Genomic DNA, 16,852 nt, shown 5'->3' with positions numbered 1-16,852 from the left:
TTTTTTAAGATTTTAGTAGTTGAACTATTACTTATTCAAATTTACATCCTTTCTATTAGACTCGTTAAAAAACACATGAAAATCACTTGCACACAAAAAAATCAAAATAATTGATAAATAAAAAAACATCTAATTTTTTTTTTTTTAGTAATGTCTGGGATCTCTTCGCTTATCATTTCTGTGTTGTTTAGTAGGCTAGACCTTTCCTAATGTATACAAAAGCTAAGAAGGATTGGAGGTTCTCATAAGGTTATGATCATCAGTATCATTTTCAACAAATGGATAGAAGAAACTCAGATGCCACATTCTCCCATGTTTCCTTCTTTAAATCCCATGGTGAAATTCAAAACTGGAACCGTGCCAATCAGGTGGAACATAGGAGAGCAGGAACTAGAAGTCTTCTGGTAGCAAGATTCTGATACAGTATTCATCATTACCAGTAAAAGAAAGAAAGAAAAAAGATCATGGCCTAATTTTCTCAGATGTAGATTCCACTCATTTCTGCAATGCTCAAATCTATGCGTGTAACGACAACTACCATAAGAACTTCTAAGAAGTCCTGTCCTCGGCTTTTTTTTTTTCCGTTCTTGGAGACAAAGCACAATAGCTAAAACAGCACAGACAATTTCCAGTCAAGGTAGCCACCTCTCCTAGATTCCTGATTAGCCAAATCTGTAATAGAAGCTTATCGATCTGTAGCTACTATTGTCTTTATTCTCCCCTGACTGTTTTATTTGGTTCAACAATTCATTTATCCTCCTACATCTACAAGAAAGTAGCATGGACTATAACACCCAAAACTCAAATCATAAAGCTCATGGATAGAGCAGTCCTTTGTCTTCCTGCTGTGGGTAAGTTATTGCCTTCCGGAATAGGAATGAGAGAGTCAATCTTTTCATCAGTCAGTGGCTTTTCAATACAGCCATTTAGGTGGCCTGCTCGAATGAACTCATTTATTTCCTCAGACTCTGACGTATAGGTGAGACCAACAATGTTACTCTCCACACCAAATAAGCTTCGCAGCTGTGTTGTTGCCTATCAGGAAATTATGATTGAAGAAGTAGATGCGAATAAGTAAAAAGAACATGCATGTTCATGATAGCATAGAAATGAGAAAAAAAACTGACAACTTCCATGAAATAATTCTTAAGAGTTAGAATATTAGCAAGCAGGTCGATGTATATACATCTTTGAATGTAACCTAAAGAAGCATGAAGAGCAACAGCATCTTCTTCGTTAAGCTCTCTAATCTGAATGAATGCAGATAAGTTTCTGCCCTTTTCATAAGCTGTATCGTATTGTTGTGGTTTGTTCTTTAAGAGATTGCCTTAAGCTACGAAAATATATTCTCTTAAGTTGAAGGTCAAAAAACTATACCTCATATCCACTCGTTACATGAGCAGGCATATCCATATCCATAAGAATGAGGTCAAAAGAAGCCCCTTGACTATGAAGATAAATAGCTTTTTCTCCACTTTTGGCCACTTTAACTTCCATCCCAAGATTATATTCCCTTCCAAACTCGATTATCTGCGTGTTGTTGAATAAGCGATCAGAAGATTCATATTCCACAAGAAGCACAGAGAACTTGTCGCTAGCGGTTGAACTTGAACCCTGTGAGCTGCTCTTGACCTCTTCATGCCCCGGTTTCTTCTCTTTTCGGCTTCTGTGAACATGAAAATGGATATCAATTCTTAGAATTAATTTTACACGATCTTGGAACTTTAAAGTAAGCCATATCTGAAGAGAGCCCACGATATGATCCAAGACTAAAACTATAGTAGCGATATTGGAATTTAATGCAGTTTTCTGGGATCAAAAGAGAACCAGGGTTAATTAAGATGCAAGTTCTACCTTCTACAGTCCAAAAGCGAAAGCATGATAAAAACTACAACACCTACCCCTCTGCGTCTTCTTCACTACCATTCCCCAAACCAAGCACATCTTGCTCCCTTCCAGGAGCAGTAGTTTGATCAAATCCAGTTGCACTATGTTCCTCTTTCATGGTTTCATCAATAACAACGGTCCTTTCTTTCAGCCATCGATTCACATAAGCAATCTTTTTGCGTGCTTCAAGAAGGCTTATTCCACGACCAATGCCCCTCATATTGATCACTAAATCACTGAATAACTTTAAGGATTCTTCTCGGTTTTTCTTCAGTTCTTCGATGCCTTCCGTGAACACATTGGCAGATGCAATCATCTTTCGACCAGTTTCAGTAATGTAATCATTCAGTTCTGCAACGGTACTCTCAAGGTTATAACAAACTTGAGAGGTTTCGTCAGCCATTAACATATGGGTTGAACTTTCTTGGGAGGTTTTTCTAGCTCCTTCCCTTATTATTTGGATTACTTCTCTGCGAGCCTTGGGAGATTCATTCATCCTTTGACTGAAGTTTCCAAGACAAAAACTCAGCTGTTCAAGTATGTGAGAGATTTCATGTTCAATGAGAGTGTGATATGTGGCCATCCATTGATGTATGTTTCTTGATTTTCTTGCTTTTGGGAGAGGGGCCGAAATTGGTGAGTTTCCAGAGAGCGCCAAATGAAGAGCAGTTATTTCTGTTAAGGAGAAATGGTTCTTTCACATGCGGGAGAGGTGTTGGTTGCTAACTTGCTATTATATAAAAGAGGATATATATATATATATATATATATATATATATATATATATATATTACAATTAAATTAAATTAAATTAAAATTGAGATGGTAACATACAAAGCCGACCCGTGATTTGCAGCTTACTTGTAATGAATTTAACTATATTTAAAAACTTTATTTTTTAAAAAGATTTTTACTTTCTAATATAATAAAAAAATAAATAAACAGTCTTAAAATTAATCAACAAAACTATAATAACTTAAAAAAACCAAACGAAATTAATTGAAAAAACCATAAAAAATTCAATTAAAAGAAAATAAAAAGAAATTTTGGCACAAGAAAGAAAAAGATTATAACAACTAATTAAAAAAATAAAATATTAAAATATAAATTAAAAGAAAAGAATTTGAAAGGTGAAAGTAAAAAATAAAAGATAAAGAGAACAAAATTTTGAGAAATAAAAAAAAATTGAGGTGTTTTACTCCTAGTTATTAAACCTGGACCGACCCGGCTGGTCGACCAGGGACCCAGTCGACCCGGTGGCTGGACCGGTTCAGGTTTGTTAAAAGACCGATCAGTACAACAACCCGAAAAAACCCGGTCGACCCGGCAGATTGACCCATGACCCGGGCGAACCCGGACGAGACCCGATGCTTTTTTCCTTTTCAAATTTGGTTTCTGTCCTTCGAACTCCCTTCTTATTTCTTCATCTTCTCTACAATGAGCTGCTGTTAGCAGCGAAGAAGAAGAAGGGAAAGGGCAGCTGGAGGCTGGTCGAAAGAGAGAGAGCCGAGTCTCGGTTTAGCAGAGATGAGGGAAGCTGGAGACGGCGTCTGTGGGGCTGGTCTCCTGTGTCAGTGGGCGGCGGCTCTGGTTTGACGAAGAGATGGAGGCGGCTGATGAAGAAGAAGGAGGGGCTCTCTAGTTTTGGCCAAAAAGCCAAGGGGATGACTAAGATATGGATGAGGGAAGCTGTGGCCAGGCATCTGTGGCAGTTGCTTTGGCCTGGAAAAAGGAAGCTGTGGCCGGTTCTGGGAGAGAAAATCCATGATTATTCGAGGAATTGTCGTCTGATAGTCGATGGGAACAAAAGGGTTGGCTCTCAAGATGGTGATGTCGCTAGCAGTGGTGGTAGAGGGCATGCAAGCTGTTGCAAGTAGGTGCAAGCTGTTGTTTCTGTGGTTTGTTTTTGGTTTGTGGCGTAGTGTTCTGATTGAAATCTTTCTATACAGTAAGGGAGTCATTTGAGAGGAAACTATAGAAAAAAACAGTCTAAATGATGTCATCTTTGACTTCCAGCATCTAACTTTAAACCCCAACTCTCTTGCCACTGCAACTTGGACACTTGTATTGCTTGATGTGCTGAGCTTTGGCAGGTGTAATATTGATGCATTAACTTTAAATAATTTTTTTAAAATTTTTTCGGGTTGATCCGGGTTAACCCGGGTTGACCCATAAAATCCCGGACCCGGCTTCTTGACCGGGTTAACCTTCGAACCGGGTTTGATAACTATGGTTTTACTGTGATTAATTTAAAATTAATAAAATATTAAAGAAAAAAATCTGAAAGGTAGAAATTAGAAAGAAAAAAAAAGTTTGAGAAATAAAATATTAAAAGATGAATTATGAAGTACCATAATGATTTGTAGTTTTGGTTTTAGGAGGAAGAGTAATTGTTTGTTGGGTTAAAGAGAAAAGGAGCGATTATCTCAAAAGTCGTAGGCTAAAATTATTATTATTATTTATTTATTTTTTGATAAAGTACTTATTTTAAAAATAAAAAATATTATTTTAATATAATTCAACATTAAAAATATTTTAAAAAAAATACCAACAAACACGAAAACATGGAGACCTGCTTCAAGTCCCGTATCATAATTTATTAATTAATTCAAGTAGGTCCCTCAGTTATGATAAAAAAAAAAACATGCATTTCTGAAAGAAACCACCGCGAAAGACTATCAACAGCTTCCTTTCCATTTGCGGCCGTCCAATTTCATTCGAAGATTATTTAAATTCCCAAACATGTTCTACAAGTTTCGGAGGCAAGAATCATCACCCAGTTCGAGCTAGATAAAAAAAAAAAGAAAAAAAAAGAAGGAAAAATCTTGTGTGCTGGCAACCAGTTTTTTAGATAGACATATAACTAGTTGCGGAGATAGTTCGTAGCATAAAAGTCTCAAGTAAAAAGGTAGTGTGCTAAACCCAACACCACACAGAAACGGTTGAATTAATAAAAAACATAAAACAATTCAAGATTTCAAGCATAAACATGGAATGGTATTACTGAATAAAAAATATGCGCCTGAGGAGGCTTGCAATGTGTAATTTAATAATTTAATTTAATTAAATTTCATTTCAGGAGGCTAAGAAGGAATCGAGGTTCTCACAAGACTTATGGCTAGGTTATGATCATCAGTATTATTTTCAACAAATGGATAGCAGAAATTTAAATGCTACAGAAGCCTCATTCTCCCATGTTTCCTTCTATGAATCCCATGGTGAATATCAAAACTGGAACCATGCCAATTACGAGGAACATAATTGTTGCCTATCAGGAAATTATGATTGAAGAAGTAGATGCGAATAAGTAAAAAGAACATGCATGTTCATAGCATAGAAATGAGAAAAAAACGGACACCTTCCATGAAATAATTCTTAAGAGTTAGAATATTAGCAAGCAGGTCGATGTATACATCTTTGAATGTAACCTAAAGAAGCATGAAGAGCAACAACATCTTCTTCGTTAAGCTCTCTAATCTGAATGAATGCAGATAAGTTTCTGCAGCTTTCACAATGACACTCACATACCTACATTTGCTGCCCTTTTAACAAGCTGTATCGTATTATTGTGGTTTATTCTTTAAGAGATCGCCTTAAAGCTACACTATTGGAACTCATTAGTAAATTCATCTGACCACAATATTAATAGCAAACCAGATAAACCAGAACTGGGAGTCGTCCTTGTAAGGTGCTTGTGGACTGATCAACATGCCCATCATACATTACATTTGGCCATGTGCCCTGTGGAAGCAAAATGTTTGCAGTCGTCCAGAATCATGGTTAGGGCCATCTGCCTTGTATATTGCCATTACCTTGATATCACTCAATTGTTTCAAATTAAACTCAATACCGGAAAAGATTGATGACTTTAGAGTTCTTTCAGCCTTTCCCTTATTTAATAAAAAATCATGTTTCCATTGTACTTGTCTAAGCTCTACTTTCTGTTGTACTAGATGCTTTCGTTATTTGCTAGTTGATCATAGCAGCTTGTTCATGTGAACAGATGATTAATAAATTCTGTCATAGTAGGTGATGCTTTTGTTGACATGATTGTTTGAAATGCCTTGTATAATGTCCCCTCTGTGCATTTGAATTAGTTCCAGTTTTTTCGTAACTCTAATTTTCAAAAAAATTAGAACATTACCTGTTTCTTTATAACTCATTAATCTTTGATATTTTGATAGTTTGCTGCCTCATTTTACTGAATGACCTCTCGTGGAGAATTGTGCTGGCCGATGCCTTGCTGACCTTTTCTCAAGGGGGCAAAGACATCTAAAATAACATTGGTAAAAAGAAAAATTCTGTATGTGTTATCAAGTATGCTAACGCTTCGCAAAACGAGGTGTGTAGAAACCTGAAGGCGAACGTGTTAGCAGCCTTTTTATGCTTAAGCTATTTATTCAACTTGAACCGCAGATATTATTCGTTTTTACAACTTTATCCGTAGAGTTCAACTCTACATCAAAGGATCATGAAAAAAAAGACCTAACACAGACCAAGGAGACCCAGAAAGTCTCAAGCTTGTGATCTATTAGTCCTTCTTCGCTTGTTGGAATGCAGTGATCTATGCAAGACTCCGTGGCTTTCGAATGCAGGTGTTGAGGCCAGCGTCGATGAAAGCTTGTTGGTCAGACTCAGAAGTGACACCTACAATCTGACTCTTAACACCCATCTTACGTAACAGCTGTGTTGCCTGACATAATGTATATGATCAGGAGCAGATGTAAATATCATATAAAATGTACATCACGACATTAATTGGCAGTTGAAGTTTTTATACAGGAAACGAAATTTACAATTTTATGCTTCAAGACTAAACCAAAATGGCCTCAGAATCATGATGGATCAACTTTCAATTTCATTGAGTTCCTTTGTATTTCATCAAGATTTTGCAGACTGACAGTTGTTTCCTTTTCACTATACCAAGTTAGTGGTTCATAAAAACTATCATTATATTATGATCATATATAATGTGGATGGGGTTTTTAAAAACATTAATAAGTTGAAACTGATCAAAAAATATATACCTGAATTCCAGTCATGATGGGCATTTGATCGTCCATAATAATGAGATCAAAAGAAGCCCCAGCAAGATGAAGATAAACAGCTTCTTTCCCATTCTTCGCCTCTTGAAATTCCATTGCACGATGCTTTTCTGTCCCTACTGGCATCGTGTATCTCTGAATGGTGTCTCGAGCATCACGATCATCATCAACAACAAGCACAGAGTAATTATTGCTGGAAACATAGAAAAGACAGAAAATATTATGACTTTTAATATAATTCAAGGTACACAATCATTATTTAAGAGCAAATACACATGCCCCTGATCATGTTCTCCACTAGTGTCACTACTGATCAGTGCCTTCTGATTCAGCCATTGCTTCACATTAGCAATCTTCCGGCTTCCAGCTTCAATGTTGCTGCTCGTAGCACCAGATTCGTGAAGAAGATTCAACCTTAGTTCCCTGGTTTCCCTTTGATCTTTCTTGAGTGCTTCGGTTTCTGACTCAATTGCTTTCTGTAAAACCTGCCTCTTTTGATCAAACTTTGCAATGCACACATCGAGTTTCTTAACAAGATTCTGAATTTCTTGGTCAATTTGAGTGTTATCTTCGTCAGCCATTGATGAAGGAATTAATGGCTTCGTGATTCTGAGAGATAGAGAGAGGGTGAGAAAGACATTTCTACTCCGTCAACAAAAGACAAACATTTCTGAAGTCCATATATAGAGTGCAAAATTTATAAGAAGAATATGACCCGAAATTAGTTCTTTTCTACTCTGGAAAAAGAAAAAAGAAAAAAAACTACTAACAAAAGAAGCTCAAATATGACCCGAAACTAAACAAAAGACGTAGTAAAAAATTTAACGCATACTCTTCTGCATCTCCACCATCTTGCTTCTTGCTAAGCAAAGCTTGTTCCTTTCCTTGTTTCGCAGAGTGATCAAGTGCATTCCTATTGTCTTCTTCTGCATCTCCACCTTCTTGCTTCTTACTAGGCAAAGCGTGTTCATTTCCTTGTTCCCCAGGATGATCAGATGCCTTCCTATTGTCTTCTTCTGCTTCTCCGTCATCTTGCTTCTTACTAGGCAAAGCGTGTTCCTTTCCTTGTTCTCCGGAATGATCAGATGCATTCCTATTGTCTTCTTCTGCATCTCCGCCATCTTGCTTCTTACTAGGCAAAGCGTGTTCATTTCCTCGTTCCCCAGGATGATCAGATGCATTCCTATTGTCTTCTTCTGCATCTCCCCCATCTTGCTTCTTACTAGGCAAAGCGTGTTCCTTTCCTTGTTCTCCAGAATGATCAGATGCATTCCTATTGTCGTCTTCTTTGTTGGATTCATCAATATCAGTTGTCTTTGATGGTAAACTATTTGGGGAAAACTCATCCAATTCGGATAAGGCCTCTTTAAAAACGAATGAACTTTCCCTGTTATTTTTTATGCAACTAAATTATTTCACTATTAGAAATGTACAATAATGTACAAGATTCAAGAAATCCAAAGAACTACCTGGCCTTTTCCAAGCCTGCACTTACACCAGCCTTGATTCTCTCAATTTCAGCAGACACGCCAAGAACAGTATTCATCAGTTGCTCAAAGCATCCTAGAAGACAAGACATATGGTGGTCTGCAGCCATTGCTTCAGGATCAGAAGGCAAGCACAGAAAGAAATTCAGCGCTTCTCCACTGGCTACTCGAGAGCTGCTTCTTGTTAGATTGGAATCGCTTGAAATCGGCATTGAAACAATGAGCCCTTTTTTCTCTTGACTATCTTCTTCTGTCGTGACTTCATCCATCTTCTGACTCAGCCATTGCCTTGCTTTATCAATCTTTGCCCTTACTTCTTGATCAAGATTTTTTCTTGCAATAATTGATGCTTCAATTTCTACCTTAAAGGACTTGGCAGCGATGATTTCTTTGGAGCCGCCATCACTCTTTTCTAGTGATTTTGCAATGAAATGATCCAATTCTGAAAATAGCATCGTACTTTCAAGATCAATTTGAGTGTTATCTTTGTGAGCCATTGTTCTTGCTTTGGGAGTGAGAGAGAGGGCTGAATGAGTATTCTATGAGAGAGAAGCACCAAATTTGTGGCTTACAAAAGCGGTTATTTCTGTTAAGTTGTAGATTATGGACATATATTCTCCTTAAGCTTGTATGTGGATAAACTTTTTACATTTGATGCAGGAAAAATGCCTCAATCTTGTGGACAACAGATCATCAGTGAAGCTGAAGAACATAAATAAGCATTTTATGTGAAGAGGCAACTCAATTGTGAAACCAACAAAGCTCATAACAGAGAAACAGAGAAGGTAAAATTTCTAAAAGCCTCATTTCCCTATGTCCTCTCACCACACTCTTTCTTATACACACCACTTTCTGATTCTCCATATTCCTTTCAGTTTTATTATGAAAGTGGAATGGATGTGTTTCTGCAGCTATACTATGAAACCAAGAAAATTTCCATAAAGGAGCTGGCAATCATCACTGAGAGCCATTGCGGAAGCAATTCCTCGAGAGGTACAAAATATTGAAAGAAGACAGGGAAGGAAAATGCTGAAAAGGAACTGTATATTTGGGTCAGCGTCGAAATCCTCGGAAACCCGCTGATCTTTTGAGGATCGGAAGACTTCTCTTGAAGTTAAATCACAACATTCCACCTCGCATGCTGGTGATGCTCGTAGAAAACGTTATATAAAAGAGGGTGGACTGTATAACTTAGGTACTGTTATGTTTTTACAGTTGAAATCGCGTTTTGTGATTTGTAAATTTTGTTTTTTTCTTCTCTAATGAAGAATGAACTCAGTTAGTTCTCTTCTTTGGCTACATATGAACACCATGGACTCACAAGTCAATAATGTCATTTTTACAGTTGAAATCGCGTTTGTGATAAGTTAAAATGACGATTTGTTGACTAGGTTTTTAGACGAGGCTGGATTTCAAAATAAACCGAGTGATAGTTGATCTATATGTAAAACCTCAATATATATTAATAGCAAAACAGATAAACCACCTTTTAAGCCAGAACTATGATAATATACATGGAAAGAAGAAGCACACGACAGAATCATCCTTGGAACATAGAACCAACTATTGGAATAACCCATGGTTAAGTTTTGCAGAGCATAGAACAAATGTGGGACTAATTTAATTTAATTTCAGTAAAAAAATGTAAGCATGCAATGACCAATTACGAAGCTGAATGATCAACATCAGAACAAAAACGTGAAAACAAGTTCTAACAATTTCTACCATTCCATTCCATTTACTATGCTTTTGCAAGCAACACTTCCATATTCATCTTGAAGCACAGCGATTATTAGTTTTTACAACTATTTTCTCTTTTAGAATCACAAGGTAGTCAGAAACTTTATCCATGGAGTTCATCTCTACATCAAAGGACAAAGGAAAAAAAAAAAACGAACACAGACCAAGGAGACTCAGATACTCTCAAGCTTGTGATGCATCAGCCCTTCTTTGCTTGTTGCAATTAGGGAATGCAGTGATCTATTCGGTATCCAGTGGCATTTGAAGGCATTCGTCGGCGCCAGCGTCGATAAAAGCTTGTTGGACAGACTCAGAAGCGAAACCTATAATCTGACTCTTAACACCCATCTTACGTAACAGCTGTGTTGCCTGACATATATGTATATGACCAGGGACAGATGTAAATATCATATAAAACGTATATCATGACATTAATTGGCAGTTGAAGTGTTTATACAGGAAACGAAATTTACAATTTTATGCTTCAAGACTAGACCAAAATGGCCTCAGAATCATGATGGATCAACTTTCAATTTCATTGAGTTCCTATGTATTTCATCAAGATCAAGATCAGATTTTGCAGACTTACAGTTGTTTACTTTCCACTCTACCAAGTTAGTGGTTCTTAAAAACTATCACTTTATCATGAGTTATCAAGAAAATTTCTTCATTCCAAATTTATCAAAAACCTACAAAGGGGTTGAGGTTTTGAAAAACATTAATAAGTTGAAGCTGGTCAAAAGACATATACCTGTATTCCAGTCATGATGGGCATTTGATCGTCCATAATAATGAGATCAAAAGAAGCCCCAGCAAGATGAAGATAAACAGCTTCTTTCCCATTCCTCGCCTCTTGAAATTCCAATGTAAAGTGCTTCTCTGTCCCAACTACCATCACGTATCTCCAAATGATGTCTCGAGCATCACGATCATCATGAACAATAAGCACAGAGTAATTATTGCTGGAAACATAGAAAAGACAGAAAATATTATGATCTTTAATATAATTCAAGGTAAACAATCATTGTTTAAGAGCAAATCCACATACCCCTGATCATGGTCTCCACTAGTGTCACCACTGATCAGTGCCTTCTGATTCAGCCATTGCTTCACATTAGCAATCTTCCGGCTTCCAGCTTCAATGTTGCTGCTCGTAGCACCAGATTCGTGAAGAAGATTCAACCTTAGTTCCCTGGTTTCATTTTGATCTTTCTTGAGTGCTTCGATTTCTGACTCAATTGCATTCTCTAAAACCTGCCTCTTTTGATCAATCTTTGCAATGCACTCATCTAGTTTCTTAACTAGATTATGGATTTCTGGATCAAGTTGAGTGTAATCTTCGTCAGCCATAGCTTGTTCCCCAGAATGACTAAATGCATTCCCATTGTCTTCTTTCTTTGATTCATCAATATCAGTTGTCTTTGATGGTAAACTTTTTGACAAAAACTTATCCAAATCGGACAAGGCTTCTTTATAAACGAATGAACGTTCCCTGTTATTTTTTTTAATGCAAATTAATTATTGCTCTAGTAAAAATATACAAGATTTTTACAAGATTCAAGAAATACAAGGAACTACCTGGCCTTGTCCAAGCCTTCACGTACAGAAGCCTTGACCCGCTCAATTTCCTCAGGTAAGGGATTCCAAGAACCAGGCAATGTATCCTCCGAAATGCCAAGAGCAGTACTCATCAGTTGCTCAGTGCCTCCTTGAAGACTAGACTTACGGTGGTCGGCAGCCATTGCTTCCGGATCAGAAGGCAAGCACTGAAAGAAATTCTGCTTGGAGTTGCTTGAAATCGGCGATGCAGCAATCAGCCCTATATCCTCATGACTACCTTCTTTTGTCTTGAATTCATCTATCTTCTGATTCAGCCATTGCCTTGCTTTATCAATCTTGGCCCTTACTTGTTGATCAAGATTGTTTCTTGTGATAACTGATGCTTCAATTTCTATCTTGAAGGACTTGGCAGCAATGATTTCTTTGGAGCAGCGATCACTCTTTTCTTGTGATTTTGCAATGAAATGATCCAATTCTGAAAATAGCATCTTACTTTCAAGCTCAATTTGAGTGTTATCTTCCACAGCCATTGATGCACTGTACTGTTCTTGCTTTGGGGGGGGGGTATTCTATGAGAGAGAAGCGCCAAATTTGTGGTTTGCAAGAGCGGTTATTTCTGTTAAGAAGTTGTGATTTGTCACATGCGGGTGATACTGGCAGACAGCCTTTATATAGAAGAGGGCGGACTGAATAACCGAGTAGAATTCTTGAGGCAATTCTAAAATGTATGTTGATAAACATTTTACATTTGATGCAGGAAAAATAGTGTCTTTTCTACATGAGTTCACTTTTTTACTTTTACACAAATATAATTAAATATAATTAAAATACTTAAAATAAAAATAAAAGATAAGAGAAATAAATTATAAACTTGGTTTTTAATAATGTGGTTTAAGAAGACTATATCAACACCTCATGTACTAAATTGTATTTAAGTATTGTATTTATTTATCAATCCAAATTAAAAGGTACAATTATCACGATGAATTCACACTGAACTTTTCACACTACTTGAACATGTTTCCTCTTCAAGATCTTTTCTTGATGACAATACATCATCAATACCAAGAATTTTTCTCAGACTCTCAAGAATTTATAAATGTAATTTTGTTATCATGAAATTACTTTCTCAACAAAGTAAATTTTACAATTGAAAATCTAAGTAATTTTATATCTTATTAGATAGCACTTAAGAGACTAAAAAGTTTTAAGTATTGTTAGAATATAAATATATACTTTTATGCAATATTATGAAGATTTGATTGCACAAATATGAGTACGAGTAATGATGAATAATTGTGAAGTTGTTTTGCTTTTAAAATAGCTTTTATATGATATATGTTTGGATTTCCTTGTAAGATTTATAATTTGACAAGCTATATATATATATATATATTAAAAACTAGTTGTTTATAGTCGTTATAATTTTATTGGCGACTGAAATGGTTAGCCAGTTCAAATTGATCAAACTAATTGTTCAACCGATTCCTGCATAATTTCTAGATGTTCATAAAAAATAAACAAGCATTCGACCAATTAATTTGGTATACCCAAACAGTTGACCAGTTCATGCAGAATTTAAATTTATCAGTTTTAATCCTGAGTGAATTTTTAAAAAAAAAATTATTAATTATTTTAAAATGTATATAAAATAAAGTGTGTGTATTCTTTTTAATTTATGATATAAAGTAGGATATAAATATTTACATTTAGTATTAAAAAAATACTTAAATTAAGTCTTCATTTTGTTTTCTTTTTTAACTTCTATTATGTCTGTGTTGATGTATTCTTTATATAAAAATTATTTAAAATTTATTCTCAAAAAAACATATTATTATTTAATTTTCATGTATTCTTCGTATAAATTTCATCAATGCTTCAAATGGATGGATATGTGGAAATGTTCAAGCGCAGCTATATGATATGTCCTTGCCATAAAAAGAGTTTGCATACAATATAGTGTCGAGAGGTTATTGGCCATTGCTTTACACAGCTGGCTCAAATTAAGGCCAAGTTGGGTAATAATCTAAGGCTCTATTTAAGATTTTAAGAATAAATAAGATATATTTATTAATAATATTTTATAAAATAAAGATTGTTCTCAGTTACTAAATGAAAATTATCCAAGACTCCATTTATAAATATAAATAAAAAATAAAAAAATATTTCTTAAATATTTTAAAATACTTTATTATAATTTTGTTTAAATTTTCAGTTTTAGTGCCAATTTATTGTCACGGTAAATTTTTCAAAAATATTATTTAATCAGGTTAAACGTGGTAGATAGCATAGTGATTTGACAACTCGGCTTTTGCCGAATTTAAAGAAAAACTAGGTGTGAGTTAAATAAGTTTGGCTCGGCCACCTTTATTAACACCACGAATTAGCAGCGCCACCTTTTAACTAGCCAAGGAAAAGAAAATATGCAAGAACCAGATATTGTTTAAGTTCATCTCTACATCAAAGGACAAAGGGGAAAAAACGAACACAGACCAAGGAGACCCAGATACTCTCAAGCTTGTGAAGCATCAGCCCTTCTTTGCTTGTTGGAATTAGGAAGGAATGCAGTGATCTATGCAGTATCCAGTGGCATTTTAAGGCATTCGTCGGCGCCAGCGTCGATGAAAGCTTGTTGGTCAGACTCAGAAGTGACACCTATAATCGGACTCTTAACACCCATCTTACGTAGCAGCTGTGTTGCCTGACATATATGTATATGATCAGGAACAGATGTAAATTCCAATGTAGGAAGGAATGCAGTGATCTATGCAGTATCCAGTGGCATTTTAAGGCATTCGTCGGCGCCAGCGTCGATGAAAGCTTGGTGGTCAGACTCAGAAGTGACACCTATAATCGGACTCTTAACACCCATCTTACGTAGCAGCTGTGTTGCCTGACATATATGTGTATGATCAGGAACAGATGTAAATATCATATAAAATGTATATCACGACATTAATTGGCAGTTGAAGATTTTATACAGGGAACGAAATTTACAATTTTATGCTTCAAGACTGGACCAAAATGGCCTCAGAATCATGATGGGTCAACTTTCAATTTCAGATTTTGCAGACTGACAGTTATTTCACCAAGTTGGTGATTCTTAAAAACTGTCACTATATCATGATTTATCAAGAAAATAAAGAAGAAGCTTTCTTTATTCCAATTTTATCCAAAAAACTACAATGAGATCAAAAGAAGCCCCAGCATATGAATATTGTCCATGATAATAATAATTAGTTGGAGCTGGTCAAAAAATATATACCTGAATTCCAGTCATGATGGGCATTTGATTGTCCATAATAATGAGATCAAAAGAAGCCCCGGCAAGATGAAGATAAACAGCTTCTTTCCCATTCTTCGCCTCTTGAAATTCCATTGCACGATGCTTTTCTGTCCCAACTGGCATCGTGTATCTCTGAATGGTGTCTCGAGCATCACGAATTCACGATCATCATCAACAATAAGCACAGAGTAACTATTGCTGGAAACATAGAAAAGACTGAAAATATTATGATTTTTAATATAATTCAACGTAAACAATTATTATTTAAGAGCAAATACACATGCCCCTGATCATGATCTCCACTAGTGTCACCACTGATCAGTGCCTTCTGATTCAGCCATTGCTTCACATTAGCAATCTTCCGGCTTCCAGCTTCAATGTTGCTGCTCGTAGCAGTACCAGATTCGTGAACAAGACTCAACCTTAGTTCCCTGGTTTCATTTTGATCTTTCTTGAGTGCTTCGGTTTCTGACTCAATTGCGTTCTGTAAAACCTGCCTCTTTTGATCAAACTTCGCAATGTACTCATCTAGTTTCTTAACAAGATTCTGAGTTTCTGGATCAATTTGAGCGTTATCTTCGTCAGCCATTGATGAACGAATTAATCTCTTCGTGACTCTGAGAGAAAGAGAGAGAGGGTGAGAAAGACATTTCTACTCTAGCAAAAAAATAAGATAAACATTTCTAAAGTCCATGTATAGAGTGCAAAATTTACAAGAAGAATATGTGGAAAATGGTTTCATCTGGATCAAAGTGAACAAGTTAGTGCATTTCTACTCTGGAAAAAGAAAAAAGAAAAAAAATACTAACAAAAGAAGCTCAAATATGACCCTGAACTAAACCAGAAAACATAGTAAAAATTCTGAGGTACATGTATGGAGCTACCTGGCCTTGTCCAAGCATTCACATACAGCAGCCTTGACTCGCTCAATTTCCTCAGGTAAGGGATTCCAAGGACCAGGCAATGTATCCTCTGAAATGCCGAGAGCAGCATTCATCAGTTGCTTATTGCCTCCTCGAAGACTAGACTTATGGTGGTCAGCGGCCATTGCTTCTTGATCAGAAGGCAAGCACTGAAAGAAATTCAGCTTGGAGTTGCTTGAAATCAGCATTGAAACAATGAGCCCTTTATTCTCATGACTATCTTCTTCTATCTTGAATTCATCCATCTTCTGATTCAGCCACTGCCTTGCCTTATCAATCTTGACACTTACTTCTTGACCAAGATTGTTTCTTGCAATAACTGATGCTTCAACTTCTATCTTGAAGAACTTGGCAGCAGTGATTTCTTTGGAGCTGCGATCACTCTTTTCTTGTGATTTTGCAATGAAATGATCCAATTCTAAAAATAGCATCTTACTTTTAAGTTCAATTTGAGTGTTATCTTTGCCAGCCATTGATGTACTGTACCGTTCTTGCTTTGGGAGTGAGAGAGAGAGAGAGAGCTGAATGAGTATTCTATAAGAGCGATGCGCCAAAATTGTGGTTTGTAAGAGCGGTTGTTTCTGTTAAGGAAGCCTTTACATAAAAGAGGGTGGACTGAATAACCGAGTAGAATTCTTGAGGCAAATCTAAAATTTTATTTATTTATTTATTTCTTCTTGGCCACGAGGAAAGGAAAAACTGGGCTTATTAAACTGGTCTGTGGGGTGAAGTTGATCTAGAGATGTTTGCTTTGCATGCAAAAACAAACATAATTCATGCGCGTTATAGATTGCATCAAATTTGGGGTTAGTCTTTCCCCCAAGAGGTAAGCGCCAAAGGGTTTGTGTTTTAAAGGGCTGTTAAGGGGATCTGCGCAGTCCACACACAGTTGATAAATTAGCCTGATTTTTGTTTGTTATTATT

The 16,852-nt window shown here is 36.1% G+C and overlaps 3 protein-coding genes across 3 annotated transcripts; all 3 read right to left on the bottom strand.

Moving 5' to 3' along the window:
* Positions 1-198: 198 nt before the first annotated feature.
* On the bottom strand, positions 199-2,594 carry LOC112326813 (uncharacterized). The gene is made up of 3 exons (XM_024596597.2): positions 1,902-2,594; positions 1,378-1,666; positions 199-1,035 (listed from the first exon to the last, which is right to left on the bottom strand). The coding sequence occupies exons 1-3, from the start codon at positions 2,468-2,470 to the stop codon at positions 802-804; spliced, it is 1,092 nt and encodes a 363-aa protein (XP_024452365.2). The 5' UTR covers positions 2,471-2,594; the 3' UTR covers positions 199-801.
* Positions 2,595-6,232: 3,638 nt separating this feature from the next.
* On the bottom strand, positions 6,233-9,015 carry LOC127905069 (uncharacterized). Its single transcript, XM_052451297.1, has 5 exons — positions 8,402-9,015; positions 7,765-8,319; positions 7,212-7,541; positions 6,915-7,125; positions 6,233-6,580 (listed from the first exon to the last, which is right to left on the bottom strand). Exons 1-5 carry the CDS (start codon positions 8,914-8,916, stop codon positions 6,452-6,454), a joined length of 1,740 nt encoding a protein of 579 aa, XP_052307257.1. The 5' UTR covers positions 8,917-9,015; the 3' UTR covers positions 6,233-6,451.
* Positions 9,016-10,123: 1,108 nt separating this feature from the next.
* On the bottom strand, positions 10,124-12,347 carry LOC18109005 (uncharacterized). Its single transcript, XM_052451298.1, has 4 exons — positions 11,738-12,347; positions 11,208-11,651; positions 10,911-11,121; positions 10,124-10,528 (listed from the first exon to the last, which is right to left on the bottom strand). Exons 1-4 carry the CDS (start codon positions 12,247-12,249, stop codon positions 10,400-10,402), a joined length of 1,296 nt encoding a protein of 431 aa, XP_052307258.1. The 5' UTR covers positions 12,250-12,347; the 3' UTR covers positions 10,124-10,399.
* Positions 12,348-16,852: the final 4,505 nt, after the last annotated feature.

The sequence above is a fragment of the Populus trichocarpa genome, chromosome 3, assembly GCF_000002775.5.
Source record: "Populus trichocarpa isolate Nisqually-1 chromosome 3, P.trichocarpa_v4.1, whole genome shotgun sequence".
NCBI classification, from domain to species: domain Eukaryota; kingdom Viridiplantae; phylum Streptophyta; class Magnoliopsida; order Malpighiales; family Salicaceae; genus Populus; species Populus trichocarpa.
The sequence above is the reverse complement of the archived record's forward strand: the minus strand, read 5'-3'. Positions and strand labels throughout refer to the sequence as shown.

What these genes read in the sequence shown, in the direction of transcription:
- LOC112326813 (XM_024596597.2), bottom strand. Translation starts at nt 2,470, where the DNA reads ATGGCCACATATCACACTCTCATTGAACATGAAATCTCTCACATACTT. An exon ending in AGTGAAGAAGACGCAGAGGG is followed by an intron (nt 1,667 to 1,901) that starts GTAGGTGTTGTA and finishes TCATGTTCACAG; the next exon opens with AAGCCGAAAAGAGAAGAAAC. An exon ending in ATGTAACGAGTGGATATGAG is followed by an intron (nt 1,036 to 1,377) that starts GTATAGTTTTTT and finishes ATTTCCTGATAG; the next exon opens with GCAACAACACAGCTGCGAAG.
- LOC127905069 (XM_052451297.1), bottom strand. Translation starts at nt 8,916, where the DNA reads ATGGCTCACAAAGATAACACTCAAATTGATCTTGAAAGTACGATGCTA. An exon ending in GCAGGCTTGGAAAAGGCCAG is followed by an intron (nt 8,320 to 8,401) that starts GTAGTTCTTTGG and finishes AAAAAATAACAG; the next exon opens with GGAAAGTTCATTCGTTTTTA. An exon ending in GATGGTGGAGATGCAGAAGA is followed by an intron (nt 7,542 to 7,764) that starts GTATGCGTTAAA and finishes TCTATCTCTCAG; the next exon opens with AATCACGAAGCCATTAATTC.
- LOC18109005 (XM_052451298.1), bottom strand. Translation starts at nt 12,249, where the DNA reads ATGGCTGTGGAAGATAACACTCAAATTGAGCTTGAAAGTAAGATGCTA. An exon ending in GAAGGCTTGGACAAGGCCAG is followed by an intron (nt 11,652 to 11,737) that starts GTAGTTCCTTGT and finishes AAAAAATAACAG; the next exon opens with GGAACGTTCATTCGTTTATA. An exon ending in AGTGGAGACCATGATCAGGG is followed by an intron (nt 11,122 to 11,207) that starts GTATGTGGATTT and finishes CTATGTTTCCAG; the next exon opens with CAATAATTACTCTGTGCTTA.